Below are 23,287 nucleotides of genomic sequence, written 5' to 3' on the forward strand. Positions count from 1 at the left end.
TAGTAGCCTATTGCTGTGAGATAGGAGAGTGACTTCATAGCCTATTTCATCTCAGAGCCTATACCAAGTTAGGAGATACAATCATCTATTGATCAAATAAATGTTGAACAAGAAAACCAGTGTGCAATTTACTTTGAGTGATTGTGGAAATCTTTGCCCCTGTCTACCATGCTGAACATTTCCATCCATACTTAGGAGCACGATGGTCTGTCAGTGGTGGCAGCCAGGTTGCATGCGGGATGCATGTAATTGCATGTTTGGCCTTCGCAGTTCCTGACTTCCATTATGTTAGCCTGAGGGCAAAACAGGCCCAGCTGAGACAAAGACCAGTCCATATCAGATTTGAATTGCATGCTGCAGATACTTATCTGCATGTGAACTTATTCTTAAGGCCAAGTTTATAGCAATGAAAGGACTCCTTCAGGTATGATCTGGGGAGAGCCAAATGCTATTTGAGATCCATTACATTGTTTAGATTGGACTTTGCAGACACTTGAATCGAACAACTTTAGCCAAGAACTGTGTTCTCATTCTTCGCACAGTCTTGTTCAGTTGACTGAGTCAGACCTCCATGTCATTCTGAGGTGAAGACTGTGAAACTGTTATAATGTGAGGAAGTGCATCCTGTAGAAACTTCTCTAAGAGGACATGGAACCTTCAGAGGGCCTTGAATCTTCACTACTGGCAATATTTTTAGGCCACACACATCGATACTTCATCCAAAATTAGTTTAGAAAACAGCAAAGATTGCACTGTGTGCTATGTATTTGTGCAGCCTACTTTATTAAATCCCCTGTAATTTACTCTATCGGCCTCAGTAGAAGCTGCTGTAAGGTAGCAGTAAGGATTGTGTGGGGTGTAAACTGTATGAGATGGGAGGACACTTTGCAGGTGAGCCCCACCCTCTCCTGTTGCACAGACTGCTAGCAGAGAGAGCAGCAAACACACCTGGACAACACAAACCTGTGGGATATTCACATTTTAACACATATGCAAAAAAGAGAAAGGTAAGAAATGCCACTTTATTAAACACACAGGTATTCTAAAGTGCTTAGAACCTACCACTGGTCACTTTAGAAGAGTTTGGAACAAATCCATTTGTCAGTTTAGAACCATGCCACTTGTCTTTAGAATGGTAAGGAAACCTCTCTGTTGTCAAGTGTGGATTCAATGGGATCTGAAGTTAAGTCATAAGCATTATGCACCAAAGCATTTGGAAATACCAGTATTGGAAAATCATTTGTCAATACATGTTTTTTTAAACACTGTACTTTATTTTTGAAAAGCATTTACTCTTGTTGACTTGTTGAAGGTAGGTAGTAGATACCGATGTTGACTTGTTGAAGGTAGGTAGTAGATACCGATGTTGACTTGTTGAAGGTAGGTAGTAGATACCGATGTTGACTTGTTGAAGGTAGGTAGTAGATACCGATGTTGACTTGTTGAAGGTAGGTAGTAGATACCGATGTTGACTTGTTGAAGGTAGGTAGTAGATACCGATGTTGACTTGTTGAAGGTAGGTAGTAGATACCGATGTTGACTTGTTGAAGGTAGGTAGTAGATACCGATGTTGACTTGTTGAAGGTAGGTAGTAGATACCGATGTTGACTTGTTGAAGGTAGGTAGTAGATACCGATGTTGACTTGTTGAAGGTAGGTAGTAGATACCGATGTTGACTGAGGAAAATTCTGATGTATTTATATTTGGATGATGATTATAAAGACCTACAACAGGATGTATGGAGGCTGGGTGTGAAGAGGGGTTTCAGGCTTTGACCACTCAAGCTGGATGTGCTTAAACATTCTCTTTTTAGTGAATATTTTTATTTGGCCTCTAGGTCCCCCATGAAGTCCCTTCTCCCCTGCGTCTCCAGAAGGCCTCTCCCATGATGAAGCTGACCGGTGCTATTCTACTTCTCTCGTTGGTGTCGCTAGTCCACGGTGCCTGCTCTCTCAATGGGAGGAACAGAGGAGACCTCTATGGTAGGCTATCAAGCCAAGCTGTACCTGAGTAGCCTTGCTCTCCTGCCCACTCTTTTTTTACTTAGCAAGATGTTATGCCAATGCTTAATATCTGTTGAACATTTGCCAAAGCAAAGCATTAAACACAATAATCCTTAATGTTGCCAAGTGAAATGGTAGTAAATATTAATTTAGATGCACTTTAAAGGGCAACTCCATCACATTTCAACCTCATTTTCATCATCTCCAGCACCGTACCATAGTCAACACATAGTCAACACGTGAAAACAACATGTCTACTTTTTGTATAATAAAAAAACCTACCTGATGACATCATTGAAAGTTTAAACATTTTAAAAACAGTGATTTTAGAACACTATGAGGTTGGCGGTGACGTGGGGATCAAGAAAAATATCCTCCCTCTGGCTAGAAACTCGTTGAAGGTTTTGAAAATCACTGTTAACATTTTTTTTATCCTTCCTGTGATGTCAGAGAAGCACTTCTTTGGATTTCTTTCCTCTTATCTTGTTAACCACAGATCATATAAATGCGCAATTTTCACATACAGTGCATTCGGAAAGTATTCAGACCCCTTTATTTTTTCTCAATTTTGTTACGTTACAGCCTTATACTAAAATCTATTAAATATTTTTTAACTCACCAATCCACACACAATAGCCCATAATGACAAAGCAAAAACAGGTTTTTAGAAATGTTTGCAAATAAAAAAAACGGAAATATCACATTTACATGAGTATTCAGACCCTTTACTCAGTACTTTGTTGAAGCACCTTTGGCAGCGATTACAGCCTCAAGTCTTCTTGGGTATGACACTACAAGCTTGGCACACCGGTATTTGGGGAGTTTCTCTCATTGTTCTCTGCAGATCTTCTCAAGCTCTGTCAGGTTGGATGGGGAGTGTTGCTGCACAGCTCTTTTCAGGACTCTCCAGTGATGTCGATCGGGTTCAAGTCCGGGCTCTGGCTGGACCACTCAAGGACATTCACAGACTTGTCCCGACGCCACTTTTGCATTGTCTTGGCTGTGTGCTTAGGGTCACTGTCATGTTGGAAGGTGAACCTTCGCCCCAGTCTGTGGCCCTGAGCACTCTGGAGCAGGTTTTCACCAAGGAGGTCTCTGTACTTTGCTCCGTTCATCTTGCCCTCAATCCTGACTGGTCTCACAGTCCCTGCCGCTGAAAAACATCCCCACAGCATGATGCTGCCACCACCATGCTTCACCGTAGGGATGGTGCCGGGTTTCCTCCAGACGTGACGCTTGGTATTCAGGCCAAAGAGTTCAATCTTGGATTCATTAGACCAGAGAATCTTGTTTCTCATGGTCTGAGAGTCTTTAGGTTCTTTTTGGCAAACTCCAAGTGGGCTGTCTGGCCACTCTACCATAGAGGCCTAATTGGTGGAATGCTACAGAGTTGGTTGTCCTTCTGGAAGGTTCTCCCATCTCCACAGAGGAAATCTGGAGCTCTTTCAGATTGACCATCGGGTTCATTGTCACCTCCCTGACCAAGGCCTTTCTCCCCATTTTTGCAAGTCTCATAGTAAAGGGTCTGAATACGTATGTAAATAAGGTATTTCAGTTTTTTTATCTTTTATACATTTGCAAAATTGTCAAAAAACAGTTTTCACTTTGTACTGTGTGTAGATTGTTGAGGGAAAAAAATAATTTAATACATTTTAGAATAAGGCTGTAACGTAACAAATTCAAGGGGTCTGAGTACTTTCTGAATAGACAGTTGTTTCGTGCTGGAGATGATACAGTATATGATTTGGGAAAGTGGCCAAATTGATTAACCAAACCCAAATTTGCTCAACCCCTGTAATAGAAAACAGAGGGAGGTCAGTAAATCTTGTTGTCAGTCAATATCCTCTGAGCAGTTGTTAGGAGGTTGCATGTAATCTCTCTACTACAACATGTTGATATATGGAGTACCTGTGTAATAAGACCTTTGATCTAAGATCTTTGGATTGAACCAGCCATTTCTCTATGTGTCTGTATAGGGCTAAAGCTTTGTTCACACTGCAGGCCTTAATGCTCAAATTTCTTTTCAAATCCATTCTGGAAAACTGACTCTCCAAACGCTGTGACCAAATTGGATTTGTGTTCAGAAAGCATTCTATGCTAGTTGTTATAGCAACGACCAGTGGTGTCAAGTAATTATGTAAAAAATACTTTAAAGTCCTACTTAAGTCGTTTTATTCCTTCAGTATCTATATATTTTTTTGTTGACTACTTTTACTTTTACTCTACTACATTCCTAAAGAAAATATGTAAATTCTACTCCCAATAATTATCCCTGACACCCAAATGTACTTATTTCATTTGTTACTTATTACAATTCAAATGCTGCCAGCAGCATACCACCCTGCATACCACTGCTGGCTTGCTTCTGAAGCTAAGCAGGGTTGGTCCTGGTCATTCCCTGGATGGGAGACCAGATGCTACCTGTAAGTGTTGTTGGAGGGCCAGTAGGGAGCACTCTTTCCTCTGGTCTAAAGAATATCCCAATGCCAGTGATTGGGGACACTGCCCTTTGTAGGGTGCCATCTTTTGGATGGGACGTTAAACTGGTGTCCTGACTCTCTGCAGTCATTAAAGATCCCATGGCACTTATTGTAAGAGTAGGGGTGTTAACCCCGGTGTCCTGACTCTCTGCGGTCATTAAAGATCCCATGGCACTTATTGTAAGAATAGGGGTGTTAACCCCGGTGTCCTGACTCTCTGCAGTCATTAAGGATCCCATGGCACTTATTGTAAGAGTAGGGGTCTTAACCCCGGTGTCCTGACTCTCTGAGGTCATTAAAGATCCCATGGCACTTATTGTAAGAGTAGGGGTGTTAACCCCGGTGTCCTGACTCTCTGAGGTCATTAAAGATCCCATGGCACTTATTGTAAGAGTAGGGGTTTTAACCCCGGTGTCCTGACTCTCTGAGGTCATTAAAGATCCCATGGCACTTATTGTAAGAGTAGGAGTGTTAACCCCGGTGTCCTACATTCCCAATCTGGCCCTCAAACCATCGCGGTCACCTAATAATCCCCAGTTTACAATTGGCTCATTCATCCCCTTCCTCTCCCCTGTAACTATTCCCCAAGTCGTTTCTGCAAATGAGAATGTGTTCTCAGTCAACTTACCTGGTAAAATAACGGAGAACAAAAAAAATGCTCAGCCAGGACAGCAATATCCAATTCACGCACATACTGTATCAATATAATGTGTTGTCATCCCTACGGCCTCTGATCTGGTGGACTCACTTAACACAAATACTGCCTTAGTCATTTATTTCTGAGTGTTGTGGTGTGCCCCTGACTAGCCGTACATTTAAAAAAATACAGTTGTGCCGTCTGGTTTGCTTAGTATAAGTAATTTGATGTATATCATTTACTTTGTAATTTTACTTTAGTATGACAATGAGTAGGTTTTCCACCACTGTACTTAAGTACATTTAAAACCAGATACTTTTAGACTTTTACTCAAGTAATATTTTACTGGGGGACTTTCACTTTTATTTGAATCATTTTCTATCAAATATTCTGTAAGGAGATGTCATCCCATTTGAAAATGATCCTTGGCTGAGTTGGCTATAAAGAAGCAGTTCTTCAGAAATTCTTGGGAATTGAGCTCACCAGTGGGAATTCCACATAATGTCTGTTCATGGATTTTTTTCATAGTTCCTTTCTTTTTGTCAATGACTAAAACAGAGTACGTTTTCATCATATGTGTTGAAAACTGTCTTGAAGTTGAATTTAACCAGAACAGTCAGTTTAATAAAAAATAAGCCTGTTTCAGTATCCAGAATAAACATTTTTTTTAAACTATATTGAACACAGTATCACAATTTGTAAAAATATTTTGTACATTTATTTTATGCCATGTCAAATCTAACATTATCCTCCCCTTCTTGTTTCCCCAGACTGCCCAGCGGATGTGTACATTGTTCTGGACACCTCAGAGAGTGTGGCACTGAGGGCCAAGCCCTACGGCTCCTTTGTTGATCAGATCAAGCAGTTTGCCCTGGACTTTGTGGACCAGCTCAATACTAGGTGTGTATCACCTCCATACTGACAGTTTCAGCTACATGACTGGTATTCATTAAGAAATCATGTGGTTAACATGATGTGGGTGCTTTCAGGTCCCTTACTTCAATTCATGACATTTGGCAACTAAACGGTAATTAATGCTACGTAGTAATGATTATGGCGAGCTTGCCAAGAGAAATCAAGTGTCATGTTAGCGACAAGGCTTCTGGGAAACTTGCGCCTGCCCGCTTATTCACCCCACAGACTAGCGCAGACCAAACAATATCAATCCTCCTACAGAGGCCTCCATCGCCATACCTCCTGTTTCATTTCTTAAACTCCCCTCTGTGATCATTATAAAAAAAAACAGTCATATTGTACCAGTATTATTTACCACACACTCAGACCCACCTTGATAAGCGACATGCAGAATGACCATTGATAGCTGCTCTGGGCAGTAGTGTTCTCCTGACAATGTGTTGTTGATGATCATCTCAGGAGGTCTGCCTCACTACATGCAGTCTTATAAACACGGTTGTGTGTTGACCTCTGTGTGACCTGTGGTTCTACAGTGATGAATCGGGGCTGAGAGGTAGTGTATGAGAACAGCTTCTCTCCTTACATGGTGCTCAGGGTTGCGTTAATATGATGCAGGTAAGGTAAGACCCAGGTGCAGACACGTCAAATTAACAATGGTTTAATAATCCAACAGGGCAGGCTCAGGGTCAGGGTAGGCAGGGGTCAGTAAACCAGGGCTGGGGCAACGGTACCGGACGGCAGGCAGGCTCAGGGTCAGGGTAGGCAGGGGTCAGTAAACCAGGGCTGGGGCAACGGTACCGGACGGCAGGCAGGCTCAGGGTCAGGGTAGGCAGGGGTCAATAATCCAGAGGTACTGGTCGGCAGGCAGGCTCAGGCAGAGTGGTCAGGCTGCCGGGTTCAAAGTCAGGACAGCCAAGGGTCAAAACCAGGAGGGGGAGAAAAATAGAGACTGGGAAAAGCAGGAGCTGAGAACAAAAACACTGGTTGACTTGACAAACTGGCAACAGACAAACAGAGAACACAGGTATAAATACACAGGGGATAATGGGGAAGATGGGCAACACCTGGAGGGGGGTGGAGACAATCACAAAGAGAGGTGAAACAGATCCGGGTGTGACAGATATAGAGTTCAAATTTATTACATTTTAAGTTTGCATCCCACTCTTACACTTTTATACATCACAGAAAAATATAACAAAATCGTTTGACATTAAAACACCGGAGTTTGGGAGTAAAAAAAAGAAACGTTTATTCATTATGAAATGATGACAAATATGAATAACATTCCATCCATGAGGCCACTAGAGGGGCGATTTGGTCATTTGACTGAAGGAAAGCGGTCTACGGAGGCCAAGACAGCTCATCTTGTTGAACTACAAAACGCATTGGGCTTTTTTCTAAGACCACCGGCATTTATACAGATGCTGCAACCTATCTATTATAATCGTAATAGATTTGCTTTTGCCATCCCACTGTTCGGGAAACAGTGCAACTATTACGGTTAAAATATTTGAGCTGTGTTTTCTGTGGCCCATACCAATACGCTTCATCACTGATTGCCTGTGTGTGTGTACGTCAGTGTGTGTGTGTGTGTGTGCGTGTTACTCACTAACAAGCTCAGACAGGCAGCAAGTGTAATGAGTGACTGTGTGTGTTTGTTCAGTGCAGCCATTCCAAATCATTCGCCCAGAAAAGGTTTGGGGTTTACCTTTGGGGCACTGAGCTGCATTCCTGACTGAGAGGAAGGTTGATATGTTATCTCTATCTAACGAAGTCTCACCTTACAGCTAAGGAGTTGTCCTCCTGAAGTTCAGAGGACCTGATGAATGACGTCTTCACGTGATCAGAAATACACATATAAGAGAACAACACTTTCAGTCATGCAGGCACACAGTGAGCTTTGTCATTATCTGACATTTATTGAATTGGGGCCCATGTTTTGGAGAAGCCCTGTGATTCAAGACATTGTTGTACAATAAAATATCATCAGCTCAATGTTTATAAAGGAAGGATAAAAGTCCAAGTATGCCATTTGCCAAAGATCATGGTGTATCCTCTAATGTGTCTGACTCAGCACAACTTCTTTGCAAAACAGCCAAAATAGTATATATATTTTTTTGTGATGTGATTCATTAGTGATGTGATCCTACTGAAGTATGCAAAATGCTACTGACCTAAAGTTCAAAGAGCTAAAGAACACCTAGTTATTGACAGCTCCTGGTTCTTGACACGGTTGGTTGAATATTTATGTATCGTTCATTGACTTCATCAGAATAGCAACTGCCTGATGGTTTGATTGGGTACTGGAGAAAATAGCAGGAGGACGATGGGTGTAAATGTGCTTGGGGCTTGACAAGACGTAAAACTTGTAATAGATTTGTTCTATCAGGTTTTAGTACCACTTTCTCCCCTCTGGGAATCAATACATCATTCCCATGAGTGAACTCCCTGCCTTCTAATCTGTAGACAGTAAATTAAATACTGCTGATTTAGGGGAATTGTCCCTGTAGTGCATGTAGATCAAAGGTAACTTGCTTGGTGTCACTCTTTGTGTGCCATTGTGACATAGCTCTTCCTGTACTCATCTAGATACTACAGCTGTGAGCGTAACCTGACGTGGAGTGTGGGAGTGCTGCACTACAGTGATGAGGTAAAGGTGATGAGGGAGTTGACCAGCACCAAGGAGGCCCAAGGAAGAGCTCAGCTAAAGAGAGCTATACAGGACATTCGCTACATCGGCAAGGGAACCCACACCGACTGTGCCATCTCCGTAGCAACAGGGCAGCTGATGACAGGGTGAGTCCATTGATTGTATAAGGGCTCAGGGCCCAGATGCAGATGGTTTGAGTATTTTATATTTATTAGTTAAAAGGGTAGAGAGAGAATGGTCGTGGACAGGCAAAAGGTCAAAACCAGATCAGAGTCCAGGAGGTACAGAGTGGCAGGCAGGCTCGAGGTCAGGGCAGGCAGACTGGACAGGCAGGCGGGTACGGAGTCCAGAAAACAGGCATGGGGTCAAAACCGGGAGGACTAGCAAAAGCAGGAGCACGGGGAGAAACACGCTGGTTGACTTGGAAACATACAAGACAAACTGGCTCAGAGAGACAGGAAACACTGGGATAAATACACTGTGGAAAATAAGCGACACCTGGAAGGGGTGGAGACAATCACAAGGACAGGTGAAACAGATCAGGGCGTGACAGATTGGTTGATTGAGTAGTTAGTACCAGTCAATTGATCGATCAGTCAGTTAATTAGTTAGTTAGTCTTGTCTGTCTGTCTGTCTGTCTGTCTGTCTGTCTGTCTGTCTGTCTGTCTGTCTGTCTGTCTGTCTGTCTGTCTGTCTGTGTCTGCATGTATGCATACATCTCAAATGTGACGTGTGTGAGAGAGTGTCTTAAAACACATGCGTTTCATCCCAATATACCGTGCATGATACTTTGATATTGTGTAATACGTTCCTCCTTCACTTCTATAGTGCCCTTAGGAAAATGCTTTGATATTTACACCTTGGAGCAGAGTTCAACGTTTTGTCAGGAGCAAGTTAAAAACACATTTCCTGCATCTTTGCAGGGGTAAACAGATAGACATTCAAACCTCTCCTAGGAGATGGAGTTCCTCCACAAAGCTTCTGACAAAATAAAGTCTGCTCCACAATTATACAGAAAGGATCCCGTTTGACTCACACGTTCTGCTTCGTTGTATCTCTTTCTTCAACCCACAGCTCTCCTCTCCATGGCAACAAGTACATGGTGGTGGTGACAGATGGCCACCCGCTAGACGGCTATAAGGAGCCGTGTGGCGGGGTGGCACACACCGTGTCTGAGGCCAGAGCCATGAACATTAACATCTTCAGCGTGGCTATCACTCCACATCACCTGGTAATCAAGAGGGAATAGAGCTCTGGCTAGAAGGCCCAGGTTGTAGACAGAGAACTTTGCCCTCTGTAGTGGTCATGGAAATACAATAACTAATACTGCTCAAACAAACTGGATTGGCTGTAGTCTCACATCCTTGAGTTTTTTAACTCAAGGATCCCACTGTATTTTATATATTATATATGTATATGTAGTCTTTGCATTTTTCTCTTGCACCTCAAGAATGTGTGGGTATGCCAAAATACAAGCTTTATCACATACGGCCGTGATTGGGAGTCCCATAGGGCGGCGCACAATTGGCCCAGCGTCGTCCGGGTTTGGCTGGGGTAGGCCATCATTGTAAATAAGTGACTTTCCTAGTTAAATAAAAAATAAAAAATAATTAAAACAATTAAAATAGCCTTTTTTTACTGTAGTTTTTCTAGTTTGAGGTAGTTTTTCAGTGTTTCAGTCTCTGCTCTGTCTCTAAGGCTCGCTCTCACTCTCTCTCTCTCCACCTCTCTCTCTCTCTCTCTCTCTCTCTCTCTCTCTCTCTCTCCCTCTCTCTCTCTCTCTCCCCCTCCACCTCTCTACCGCTCCCTCGCGCTCTCTCTCTCCCCCTCCACCTCTCTCCCACTCCCTCTCGCTCTCTCTCTCTCTCCCTCTCTCTCTCTCTCTCTCTCTCTCTCTCTCTCTCTCTCTCTCTCTCTCTCTCTCTCTCCCCCTCCACCTCTCTCTCTCTCTCTCTGCAGGACAACAGACTTGGTTCCATAGCAACAGATGTACAACACACCCATAACATGTCTGCTACTAGTGAGGACCTGCAGGTTGTTAGGAACACCATCAGCTCCATAGTGTCTACCATGGTGAGTACACCATCGTCACATAGTTACCATCATACAAGCGGCCATTTTTAAACCAAGGCCCTGTACCTAAATGTAATTTACTGTAGGCCATTTTTGTTGTTGCCCAAACAGACTATTCTAACCAAATGTCTGTCTCTTCTTTTATGGATCTGTAGTACAAGGATTCTGAATCTGTGGTGAGTTTTTTCTTCAGTCTTTTTGATACAAGCATTTCGCTACAACATCTGCTAAATATGTGTATGTTACCAATACAATTTGATTTGATAGTTCCCGACCAATACAGTGTGATGATTGTTGTTTGTGATCTTATTTATGAACAGTGATTATGACTGGGGTTGATTTATGTTTATTGTTCTTTTTCAGTGCTGTTCGTTCGAGTGCAAGGTAAGCCTGATCACATTGTCGTCCCTTTTCAACATGATCTCGCAGAAAACTTCATTACAGATTGTTTGTCTTGATTAATCTGATCTCAGTATAGTCTTAATATGGGGTCCAGTGGAGTCAGAAGTCTTTCTCATCCGTGTTCTTTGTTTCACAGGCTCCCCTGGGATCTCAAGGCCCTGCTGGTGCAGGAGGGGGCGCGGTAGGGTGCTCTCTGTTTTCCTTTTAGTTAAAACACCACATTTAGATTTACCAGACGCTCGTCAATTAGGGTTATTAGAGTGCCTTGCTCAAGGGCACATCGACAGATTCAAACAGCAACCTTTAAGTCACTGGCCCAACGCTCTTAACCGCTAGGCTATCTGTCGCCCACCTTAGCTATTGGTGAAAATGTTGAAAATGCCCATCGCTGCGTTCTTAGATATACTTACCTTACCTTATACTTACCTCAAATTACTGATGGTTTGCTTAGCTCCAACTCTCAGTGACTAAGTAAGGGATTAGTAAGCGTTGGGGGGTGGAGAAGGGGCTTTACCAGGACCGTATTCCATGGGGTGCAGGGTTATGGAACATTGAGATAGAAATATATAGAAATATATTACATAGAAAAGCCATGCTTCTATGTCATGTGGAATAGGGAATCATGTCCACTCTATAACATACATTTCTATGTGTGATCTGAGCGTGCCCCCAGGCCCCTGTTTACCTGATGGGGACAAATGACTCTGGCCTTCTCTGTGTCTGATCTAATCATGGCGTCCAGATGGCCTGCCTAGCCCACTGCTAGTCAACACAGCTGTTGTGTGTTCCAGCTAAGAAATGCATTAAGGAGACGAGGAGGTAGTGGAACTGAAAAAGCTTAGTTTGATTGATTCTATTGTACAGTACCGTGTTCTGTGCACAACTTCTGGCAGTCTGGCAAGTCCAAGACTTTCTTCTCTGTCTCAATGGGAAATGCCTTTCTTGCAAACTCAAAACCTAACAATAAGTAAGTAAGTAAGCATACTATATACAGGGTCAGTTCCAATACCATATTTACAATGTGCAGGAACATTGGAATGTTGGAGGTAGATATATATATATGTATATATATATATATATATATATATAAGGGTAAGGTGACTAGGCAACAGGATATATGTGTGTGTGTGTGTGTGTGTGTGTGTGTGTGTGTGTGTGTATGTGTGTGTGTGTGTGTGTGTGTGTGTAGGACCCTGTGCGTGTGATAAGAGACTGTGTGTGTGTGTGTGTGTGTGTGTGTGTGTGTGTGTGTGTGTGTGTGTGTGTGTGTGTGTGTGTGTGTGTGTGTGTGTGTGTGTGTGTGTGTGTGTGTGTGTGTGTGTGTGTGTGTGTGTGTGTGTGTGTGTGTGTGTGTGTGTGTAGGGCCCTGTGCGTGTGAACAGAGACAGTGTGTGTGTGTGTGTGTGTGTGTGTGTGTGTGTGTGTGTGTGTGTGTGTGTGTGTGTGTGTGTAGGGCCCTGTGCGTGTGAACAGAGACAGTGTGTGTGTGTGTGTGTGTGTGTGTGTGTGTGTGTGTGTAGGGCCCTGTGCGTGTGAACAGAGACTGTGTGTGTGTGTGTGTGTGTGTGTGTGTGTGTGTGTGTGTGTGTGTGTAGGGCCCTGTGTGTGTGAACAGAGACAGTACACAAATAAAAATAAAAGCTCAGTAAAGATACAAGGTTAACTCAGATAGTCCATGTAGCTATTTTGTCATCTATTTATCAGTCGTATTGCTTGGGGACAGAAGCTTCCTGTAGCTTAACACAGTTTATACAAACGGCTTCACTCAGACTCTGCTTCAGAATGACTAACACTGGAAGAGGTTGACTGATGACAATGAGAAATAGATATGATTATTTTTTTCAGGGAACTCCAGGACGTCAGGGGGTTGCCGGGAGACCGGGAAGTTTGGGAGCAAAGGTAGTATATGACACATTACAGAACATGAGCTTGTCTGTCTGCTGACTGTAGACTGTGGAGACATTATGCTTTGTAGCCTGTTTGATGCTACAGATTATGGCTACAGGCAATGTGGATCATATGTGGATCACATGTGGATCATATCTTTGTCACCTAGGGGAATGCAGGTGACCAAGGGCCCCAAGGACACAGAGGAGAGAAGGTCAGAGTGATTATTTATCTAAAATAAAAATATGTACCACTTTGAATGTTTTAGATTATTCATAACACATGCTGGTTAGCTATAATGTAACATTGCCTGGTAGAATTTAGAGCTATGGCGTAAATGCAATATTTAGAGACATACTTGTCTGGCTGTTTGAGGTTAGCTAATGCAATGTTCCATGAGCATTCACTTAACTGGATTGAAATATGCCATATGTTTCCAGTGTTTCCAACACCAGGAATTTTAACTGTCCCGATCCGTATTAAGTGCTTAGAAGCTAAACTCTGATATTCGTCACTCTCTTTCTCTACAGGGTGACCGTGGTCCTACTGGTGACAGAGTAAGCTCTCATCGATTTTGTGGAGAGTAATAGTGATTATAATAGTGTTTATAAACCTTGTAGTACATACGTATATAATGTAAACAAAGAATACATCACATCAAATCATCCAACAGCCATAGGTTCAGCTGTCAAAATGTTCAAACGTTATTTTGCCCTACAGGGTCCAAGAGGACCATCTGGACAAAAGGTATGTTGTTGATCTTATGCATCATTCATTCATTCATTCATTCATGTGTCCATCCATCCATTCAGTCATGCACATTGTCACATACTCACCAATTCAACCAGTTGCAGTGGTGGGAATGAAGTCATGTGACCCATGTGTTTCTAGGGTGAGAAAGGAGCGGATGGAGTGGACGGGAAGGATGGCCTTGTGGTTTGTTTGTTTTCTACCTCTTACTCAACACACAGCCCCCACATTATTAAATGTTTAACAAGAGTATCACTCTGTAAACTTACAAACAGAAAAACAAGGCTATCAAGGCCTCGTAAAGTGTGAGTGACCAATTAAACAGGGATGCAGGCTTCGCCCTCACAGGTCTCCCTTTATATACACCCATATTCCAGAATTATTAGAGGGGTTGAGACGAAAACAAGATGAGAATGAAATACAGACGAAGGATGGCTCAGCCCATGCTGAAGGCTGTTAGTATTTTGTAACACCTGTACCTTCTTCCATAGGCTCTGGACCTATTATACAGTACAGAGCAATACTTTTGTCCATCCCCGTGAGGCACTATATGGAGCATAACAGGGTGCCAAAAAAATTAAAATTATCTTAAAACCGATCCAGGTGCTGCATGGTGGATATGAGCCAGATGAATCATATATGTGTTTTATAGACTAAATGTTCAGCACTAAAGCCTCATGGTCACATCCCTTTAGACCCCCCCCCCCCCCCCCCCCTGGGAGATTTGACAGGAAGTTCCTTAACTATGAAAAGGATAAAGAAAAACTATTTTACTTCATAAATCGAATTGCACTAATGGAAAAACGTCATATTCATCTATGTAAATTCACAAATAAAACTATGTTATCACTAATAAGCATATGTTATCATTGTCTGTTTCTATACTTTTTGTCTGTACACTGTTTTTTCTGAAATAAAACAAATATATATTTAAAATATATATATAAATCAATAAAATCAAATAATAAAAAAATATTTACCAAAAAATTATTAAAATTTAAGATTTAGCTTAAAGACAGTCCCCACCCCCACCTCCACCTCGGGTCCTGAATCCCTTGACATGCTTCTCAAACCAGAGCAGATGTTTTTCAGAGCAAAAAACTGTGTAGTAGTTCCAGATTACAAAGTACATTAGAGAGTTCTGTTTCTCTGGAAACCTTCAGTGAGGTCACACATGTTTGTGTTATTCCATGAAATGTGCAGTAAACTCCCACGTGGCCCTCTCTCTTTCTCTCTCTGTAGGGAGAATCTGGGGTTATGGGCCTGTCTGGTTGTAGAGGAGACGAGGGGGCAGAGGTAAGTCTATGGGAGTCATGCAAGGTCATGTAGCCAGAGTCACCACACGAACCACACTCACCACACAAACCCACACACTCACCACACTCACCACACAAACCCACACACGCACCACACGAACCCACACACACACACCACACTCACCACACTCACCCACACACACACTACACGCACCACACACATCCACACACACACACTACACACACACTACACGCACCACACACACCAACACACACACTACACGCACCACACACACCCGCACACACCACAGCTTACTGTATTCATGACCTCCTAGACTAGTTACAGTGAAACTCTGGGAGCGTTACACCAAGCGTTCATCATTTCCCAGAATTTTCCCCCCACAGCCAAGAACCACTTGGCAGCCAATAGCGCTCTAGGAGCCAGAGCTAGTCAGTAGACTGACATGTACTGCAAACAGGGAGTTACGATACTACACATTATTCCCATAACTCTGTCCTCAGCAGACTTCATAGTCATTCCCTTTTTGCTGTTAAAGCAGGTGTGCTTCATTCTGCGGTTGAAAGCAATTCAGTTCAAACAAAATCAGAAGATGAGACAGGGTTATTTTGAGTGTGTTTTTTCTGCCATGGTTGGGGTAATTAGCCAGGCGGATAAGAACAATCCTTTTGTTTGTTTATATCTGATTGGGGTATGAGTGGGAGTTTATTTGTTTGGGAGTCTTTACCAGTCACCCACTTGGACAGAATAATACTAGATAAATAGTAGATTCATGCTGTTAGTTATATCTGAAGTATTCATGTTTAATTTCAGACTGGTTGATGTTGGTAATGAATGTTTCCTCTGATCTGAAGTATTCATGTTTAAGTTTCCTCTGATCTGAAGTATTCATATTTAAGTTCAGACTGGTTGATGTTGGTAATGAATGTTTCCTCTGATCTGAAGTATTCATGTTTAAGTTTCCTCTGATCTGAAGTATTCATAATTAAGTTCAGACTGGTTGATGTTGGTAATGACTGTTTCCTCTGATCTAAAGTATTCATATTTAAGTTTCCTCTGATCTGAAGTATTCATATTTAAGTTCAGACTGGTTGATGTTGGTAATGACTGTTTCCTCTGATCTGAAGTATTCATGTTTAAGTTTCCTCTGATCTGAAGTATTCATGTTTAAGTTTCCTCTGATCTGAAGTATTCATATTTAAGTTCAGACTGGTTGATGTTGGTAATGACTGTTTCCTCTGATCTGAAGTATTCATGTTTAAGTTTCCTCTGATCTGAAGTATTCATATTTAAGTTCAGACTGGTTGATGTTGGTAATGACTGTTTCCTCTGATCTAAAGTATTCATATTTAAGTTTCCTCTGATCTGAAGTATTCATATTTAAGTTCAGACTGGTTGATGTTGGTAATGACTGTTTCCTCTGATAGGGGGAGCCAGGTCCTCTGGGGCAGAAAGGAGATGAAGGATCTTATGGATTACCTGGACAAAAGGTAACTCTGTCATACCCAGCACCTTAATTGTCTGTTCTGCATTATTTAATGTGTGAGTGACTTAAGTTTCTATTTGACCTTCCTGTCCACAGGGAGAGATGGGAACACCTGGGGAGCCAGGGGTTCCTGGAGTGTCTGGAGCCAACGGAGCCAAGGTAATCAATCAATTTATTGCTTTATCAACTAATCAAATCAATCAATTAATCAATCATTTGATCATTCAATCATCCATCCATCTATCACACAGGATAGCTTTTCTGTGTGGCTGTATTGTTTCATCTGTGTCTGTAGGGGGAGCCTGGACCAATCGGAGGACCTGGAAATAAGGGTGACCAAGGAGACGAAGTAAAGTTGTGCCAGTTGTGATAAACGCCCAAATGTATCGGTGTATTTTTTTATAGTTGAATGGAAAAATAATGCCATAACCAATAACATTTGGACAATGACCTCAGGCACCTGTCCACCTTTCTGTGTTTTACAGGGGGACTTTGGACCGTCTGGAGCGCCAGGCACAGAGGTTTGGAACTCAGCTAGTTCTAGAATCAATACAACACCCGGACCAGGACGAACACTGTCCACATAATCTGACACAGGAAGACACATATCTTACTAGATCACTGAACATCAGGGTACCCCAACTGATGGCACATGGGCCGAATTTGGCCCGGGGGTGGTTTTATTTGACCCCCCAAGTTTTCTAAAAAGAAGTGACATCTGATTATGTTTTATTGTTGGACAACAGAAATCAGCTCCAAGGGAATTTAAGAAATCTGTTCCCAAGTATTCACACGCATAATAGAGAGAAACGTGATTGAATACAAATGTAAGCAGGGCTTCTTGAGGTCAATTTGCTTTCTATTTGTAACTATGCTCCGGTCCACCCGACAATCTGCTCAAGAAATCTAGTTGATGATCCCTGCTCTACATTGACTAAATGGCTCAATTAAATAGTTGTATCACTGTAAAAGAAAACACATTAGTATATAATGAATCAAAAAAGTTGGTTTAGCTTTTAAAAAACCCTTTATTTGATGTTTACATTATGGTAAAATGGCCTTGTTGACCGATGGGAAGTTGCTGTTTAGCTGAACAATGCTGTTCACATCCAAGCTGGTGACCTCTCACTCTCTGTAACGACGTGTGCTGAGAGTCAGGAAGCAAGTTCAGGGAGTTTGTTGTTTAATAAATAAATACAACTAAAAACAAAACAAGAAACACAAACAGCACACAGACATGAAATAGAAACAATGATGCCCGGGGAAGGAACCAAAGGGAGTGACATATATAGGGCAGGTAATAAAGGAAGTGATGGAGTCCAGATGAGTCTGACGATGCGCAGGTGCGCGTAATGGTGACAGGTGTGCGCCTTAACGAGCAGCCTGGTGACCTAGAGGCCGGAGAGGGAGCACACATGACACTCTCTCTTCCTCTCTTCCTATTTGTCTCTCTTAAGGGTGTAGGGGGAGAGAGGGGACTAAGAGGTGCTCCAGGAATAAGAGGTGGTCAAGGGGAGACGGGTGACACAGGCTCTGCTGGAGCACAGGGTCATGAAGGTCAGGCTGGAGACGTGGGTTCACAGGTGAGTGTCCCTCGGTCCTCTATTACTCTGTGTGATCACTTGTTCTTTCTTATATGGTTCCACCAACACCTTCTTGGGGAACAGGCTAGCTCTCTCATGGGCTATTGCTAAATATAGGTTGATGTTTTACCTCCAGTCATTGTCGCACCCCCTCTCTTCATTTCTTCCCCCTGAAAGGGTCTGAGTGGAGTGTCTGGGCTCAAAGGGTACAGAGGAGAGCCGGGACCTTACGGGCCTGCGGTACGATGGCCAGTCATTTAATGATTTCGATGATGACACAGCTGTACCACGTGGTAACACATGCAAACTACAATGCATGTTTTGACCAGGGTCTCTCCCCCCAGGGTGTTAAGGGCCCCAGGGGGCCTCCAGGAGCACCAGGAGATGCAGGGCCCATTGGGAAAAGGGTGAGTGTATTGAAGAGCTTATCTGATTTATCATGAGGCTAATATTCTGAATACACAATATTATCTTGATTCTCTCTTCAGGGTGATGCTGGAACACAGGGAGAAGGCCAACCTGGATATCCAGGGTTCCAGGTCTGTATTTCTTCAGCAGTGAATTTCTGAGCAATAAGTAGGCATTCATGTTTTGATTCTTAGTTACAAGTATGATTTATCAACATTGTCTGGACAAAATGTCCATGGACCTCATTTGCCTATTTCAGATTTTTCGTTCATCTTCTTACAGGGATACCCTGGTCTGAGAGGACCTGCAGGTTTAAAGGTCTGTCTGTCTGTCTGTCTGTCTGTCTGTCTGTCTGTCTGGATACCCTGGTCTGAGAGGACCTGCAGGTTTAAAGGTCTGTCTGTCTGTCTGTCTGTCTGTCTGTCTGGATACCCTGGTCTGAGAGGACCTGCAGGTTTAAAGGTCTGTCTGTCTGTCTGTCTGTCTGTCTGTCTGTCTGTCTGGATACCCTGGTCTGAGAGGACCTGCAGGTTTAAAGGTCTGTCTGTCTGTCTGTCTGTCTGTCTGGATACCCTGGTCTGAGAGGACCTGCAGGTTTAAAGGTCTGTCTGTCTGTCTGTCTGTCTGTCTGTCTGGATACCCTGGTCTGAGAGGACCTGCAGGTTTAAAGGTCTGTCTGTCTGTCTGGCTCTGTCTGTCTGTCTGTCTGTCTGGATACCCTGGTCTGAGAGGACCTGCAGGTTTAAAGGTCTGTCTGTCTGTCTGTCTGTCTGTCTGTATAACCTGGTCTGAGAGGACCTGCAGGTTTAAAGGTCTGTCTGTCTGTCTGTCTGTCTGTCGGTCTGTCTGTCTGGATACCCTGGTCTGAGAGGACCTGCAGGTTTAAAGGTCTGTCTGTCTGTCTGTCTGTCTGTCTGTCTGTCTGTCTGTCTGTCTGCCTGGATACCCTGGTCTGAGAGGACCTGCAGGTTTAAAGGTCTGTCTGTCGGTCTGTCTGTCTGTCGGTCTGTCTGTCTGGATACCCTGGTCTGAGAGGACCTGCAGGTTTAAAGGTCTGTCTGTCTGTCTGTCTGTCTGGATTCCCTGGTCTGAGAGGACCTGCAGGTTTAAAGGTCTGTCTGTCTGTCTGTCTCTCTTTCTGTCTCTCTCTATCTATATACCCTGGTCTGAGAGGACCTGCAGGTTTAAAGGTCTGTCTGTCTGTCTGTCTGGATACCCTGGTCTGAGAGGACCTGCAGGTTTAAACGTCTGTCTGTCTGTCTGTCTCTCTCTATCTATGTACCCTGGTCTGAGAGGACCTGCAGGTTTAAAGGTCTGTCTGTCTGTCTGTCTGTCTGTCTTTCTGTCTGTCTGTCTGTCTGTCTGTCTGTCTGCCTGGATACCCTGGTCTGAGAGGACCTGCAGGTTTAAAGGTCTGTCTGTCGGTCTGTCTGTCTGTCGGTCTGTCTGTCTGGATACCCTGGTCTGAGAGGACCTGCAGGTTTAAAGGTCTGTCTGTCTGTCTGTCTGTCTGGATACCCTGGTCTGAGAGGACCTGCAGGTTTAAAGGTCTGTCTGTCTGTCTGTCTGGATTCCCTGGTCTGAGAGGACCTGCAGGTTTAAAGGTCTGTCTGTCTGTCTGTCTCTCTTTCTGTCTCTCTCTATCTATATACCCTGGTCTGAGAGGACCTGCAGGTTTAAAGGTCTGTCTGTCTGTCTGTCTGGATACCCTGGTCTGAGAGGACCTGCAGGTTTAAACGTCTGTCTGTCTGTCTGTCTCTCTCTATCTATGTACCCTGGTCTGAGAGGACCTGCAGGTTTAAAGGTCTGTCTGTCTGTCTGTCTGTCTGTCTTTCTGTCTGTCTGTATACCCTGGTCTGAGAGGACCTGCAGGTTTAAAGTTCTGTCTGTCTATCTGTCTGTCTGTCTGGATACCCTGGTCTGAGAGGACCTGCAGGTTTAAAGGTCTGTCTGTCTGTCTGGATACCCTGGTCTGAGAGGACCTGCAGTTTTAAAGGTCTGTCTGTCTGTCTGTCTGCCTGGATACCCTGGTCTGAGAGGACCTGCAGGTTTAAAGGTCTGTCTGTCTGTCTGTCTGTCTGTCTGTCTGTCTGTCTGTCTGTCTGTCTGTCTGTCTATCTATATATATACCCAGGTCTGAGAGGACCTGCAGGTTTAAAGGTCTTTCTGTCTGTCATTCTGTCTGTCTGGATACCCTGGTCTGAGAGGACCTGCAGGTTTAAAGGTCTGTCTGTCTGTCTCTCTGGATACCTTGGTCTGAGAGGACCTGCAGGTTTAAAGGTCTGTGTCTGTCTGTCTGTCTCTATATCTCTCTCTATCTATATACCCTGGTCTGAGACGACCTGCAGGTTTAAATGTCTGTCTGTCTGTCTGTCTGCCTGGATACCCTGGTCTGAGAGGACCTGCAGGTTTAAAGGTCTGTCTGTCTGTCTCTATATCTCTCTCTATCTATATACCTAGGTCTCAAATCAAATCAAATCAAATTTTATTTGTCACATACACATGGTTAGCAGATGTTAATGCGAGTGTAGCGAAATGCTTGTGCTTCTAGTTCCGACAATGCAGTAATAACAAGTAATCTAACTAACAATTCCAAAACTACTGTCTTGTACACAGTGTAAGGGATAAAGAATATGTACATAAGGATATATGAATGAGTGATGGTACAGAGCAGCATAGGCAAGATACAGTAGATGGTATCGAGTACAGTATGTACAAATGAGATGAGTATGTAAACAAAGTGGCATAGTTTAAAGTGGCTAGTGATACATGTATTACATAAGGATACAGTCGATGATATAGAGTACAGTATATACGTATGCATATGAGATGAATAATGTAGGGTAAGTAACATTATATAAGGTAGCATTGTTTAAAGTGGCTAGTGATATATTTATATAATTTCCCATCAATTCCCATTATTAAAGTGGCTGGAGTTGAGTCAGTGTCAGTGTGTTGGCAGCAGCCACTCAGTGTTAGTGGTGGTTGTTTAACAGTCTGATGGCCTTGAGATAGAAGCTGTTTTTCAGTCTCTCGGTCCCAGCTTTGATGCACCTGTACTGACCTCGCCTTCTGGATGATAGCGGGGTGAACAGGCAGTGGCTCGGGTGGTTGATGTCCTTGATGATCTTTATGGCCTTCCTGTGACATCGGGTGGTGTAGGTGTCCTGGAGGGCAGGTAGTTTGCCCCCAGTGATGCGTTGTGCAGACCTCACTACCCTCTGGAGAGCCTTACGGTTGAGGGCGGTGCAGTTGCCATACCAGGCGGTGATACAGCCCGCCAGGATGCTCTCGATTGTGCATCTGTAGAAGTTTGTGAGTGCTTTTGGTGACAAGCCGAATTTCTTCAGCCTCCTGAGGTTGAAGAGGCGCTGCTGCGCCTTCTTCACGATGCTGTCTGTGTGAGTGGACCAATTCAGTTTGTCTGTGATGTGTATGCCGAGGAACTTAAAACTTGCTACCCTCTCCACTACTGTTCCATCGATGTGGATAGGGGGGTGTTCCCTCTGCTGTTTCCTGAAGTCCACAATCATCTCCTTAGTTTTGTTGACGTTGAGTGTGAGGTTATTTTCCTGACACCACACTCCGAGGGCCCTCACCTCCTCCCTGTAGGCCGTCTCGTCGTTGTTGGTAATCAAGCCTACCACTGTTGTGTCGTCCGCAAACTTGATGATTGAGTTGGAGGCGTGCGTGGCCACGCAGTCGTGGGTGAACAGGGAGTACAGGAGAGGGCTCAGAACGCACCCTTGTGGGGCCCCAGTGTTGAGGATCAGCGGGGAGGAGATGTTGTTGCCTACCCTCACCACCTGGGGGCGGCCCGTCAGGAAGTCCAGTACCCAGTTGCACAGGGCGGGGTCGAGACCCAGGGTCTCGAGCTTGATGACGAGCTTGGAGGGTACTATGGTGTTGAATGCCGAGCTGTAGTCAATGAACAGCATTCTCACATAGGTATCCCTCTTGTCCAGATGGGTTAGGGCAGTGTGCAGTGTGGTTGAGATTGCATCGTCTGTGGACCTATTTGGGCGGTAAGCAAATTGGAGTGGGTCTAGGGTGTCAGGTAGGGTGGAGGTGATATGGTCCTTGACTAGTCTCTCAAAGCACTTCATGATGACGGATGTGAGTGCTACGGGGCGGTAGTCGTTTAGCTCAGTTACCTTAGCTTTCTTGGGAACAGGAACAATGGTGGCCCTCTTGAAGCATGTGGGAACAGCAGACTGGTATAGGGATTGATTGAATATGTCCGTAAACACACCGGCCAGTTGGTCTGCGCATGCTCTGAGGGCGCGGCTGGGGATGCCATCTGGGCCTGCAGCCTTGCGAGGGTTAACACGTTTAAATGTCTTACTCACCTCGGCTGCAGTGAAGGAGAGACCGCATGTTTTCGTTGCAGGCCGTGTCAGTGGCACTGTATTGTCCTCAAAGCGGGCAAAAAAGTGATTTAGTCTGCCTGGGAGCAAGACATCCTGGTCCGTGACTGGGCTGGATTTCTTCCTGAAGTCCGTGATTGACTGTAGACCCTGCCACATGCCTCTTGTGTCTGAGCCGTTGAATTGAGATTCTACTTTGTCTCTGTACTGGCGCTTAGCTTGTTTGATAGCCTTGCGGAGGGAATAGCTGCACTGTTTGTATTCGGTCATGTTACCAGACACCTTGCCCTGATTAAAAGCAGTGGTTCGCGCTTTCAGTTTCACGCTGCCATCAGTTGCTATGGGAACGACATCTTCAACGCACGTTCAAA

At 43.9% G+C, this 23,287-nt stretch overlaps 1 protein-coding gene across 2 annotated transcripts in view; it reads left to right on the forward strand.

Moving 5' to 3' along the window:
• The first annotated feature begins 905 nt into the window (after positions 1–905).
• LOC149984850 (collagen alpha-1(VI) chain-like) overlaps positions 906–23,287 on the forward strand; it is a 43,142-nt gene continuing 20,760 nt past the window's right edge. Inside the window, exons 1-24 of one of the 2 annotated variants that reach the window (XM_090189113.1) lie at positions 906–1,007; positions 1,838–1,982; positions 5,891–6,020; positions 8,625–8,831; positions 9,760–9,916; positions 10,645–10,758; positions 10,914–10,934; positions 11,122–11,142; positions 11,297–11,341; positions 13,006–13,059; positions 13,217–13,261; positions 13,578–13,604; positions 13,768–13,794; positions 13,939–13,983; positions 15,040–15,093; positions 16,500–16,562; positions 16,655–16,717; positions 16,854–16,907; positions 17,044–17,079; positions 18,016–18,141; positions 18,319–18,381; positions 18,486–18,548; positions 18,630–18,680; positions 18,832–18,867. In XM_090189113.1, the coding sequence (XP_090045239.1) occupies positions 1,886–1,982; positions 5,891–6,020; positions 8,625–8,831; positions 9,760–9,916; positions 10,645–10,758; positions 10,914–10,934; positions 11,122–11,142; positions 11,297–11,341; positions 13,006–13,059; positions 13,217–13,261; positions 13,578–13,604; positions 13,768–13,794; positions 13,939–13,983; positions 15,040–15,093; positions 16,500–16,562; positions 16,655–16,717; positions 16,854–16,907; positions 17,044–17,079; positions 18,016–18,141; positions 18,319–18,381; positions 18,486–18,548; positions 18,630–18,680; positions 18,832–18,867 (1,599 nt within the window). In that variant the 5' untranslated portion in view covers positions 906–1,007; positions 1,838–1,885. The remainder of the gene's footprint in view (positions 1,008–1,837; positions 1,983–5,890; positions 6,021–8,624; positions 8,832–9,759; positions 9,917–10,644; positions 10,759–10,913; positions 10,935–11,121; positions 11,143–11,296; positions 11,342–13,005; positions 13,060–13,216; positions 13,262–13,577; positions 13,605–13,767; positions 13,795–13,938; positions 13,984–15,039; positions 15,094–16,499; positions 16,563–16,654; positions 16,718–16,853; positions 16,908–17,043; positions 17,080–18,015; positions 18,142–18,318; positions 18,382–18,485; positions 18,549–18,629; positions 18,681–18,831; positions 18,868–23,287) is intronic. The other variant, XM_090189108.1, reaches the window with a different exon arrangement.

Source organism: Oncorhynchus mykiss, chromosome 2 (genome assembly GCF_057628025.1).
Source record: "Oncorhynchus mykiss isolate SJ-2025 chromosome 2, ASM5762802v1, whole genome shotgun sequence".
Classification (NCBI taxonomy): Eukaryota; Metazoa; Chordata; class Actinopteri; order Salmoniformes; family Salmonidae; genus Oncorhynchus; species Oncorhynchus mykiss.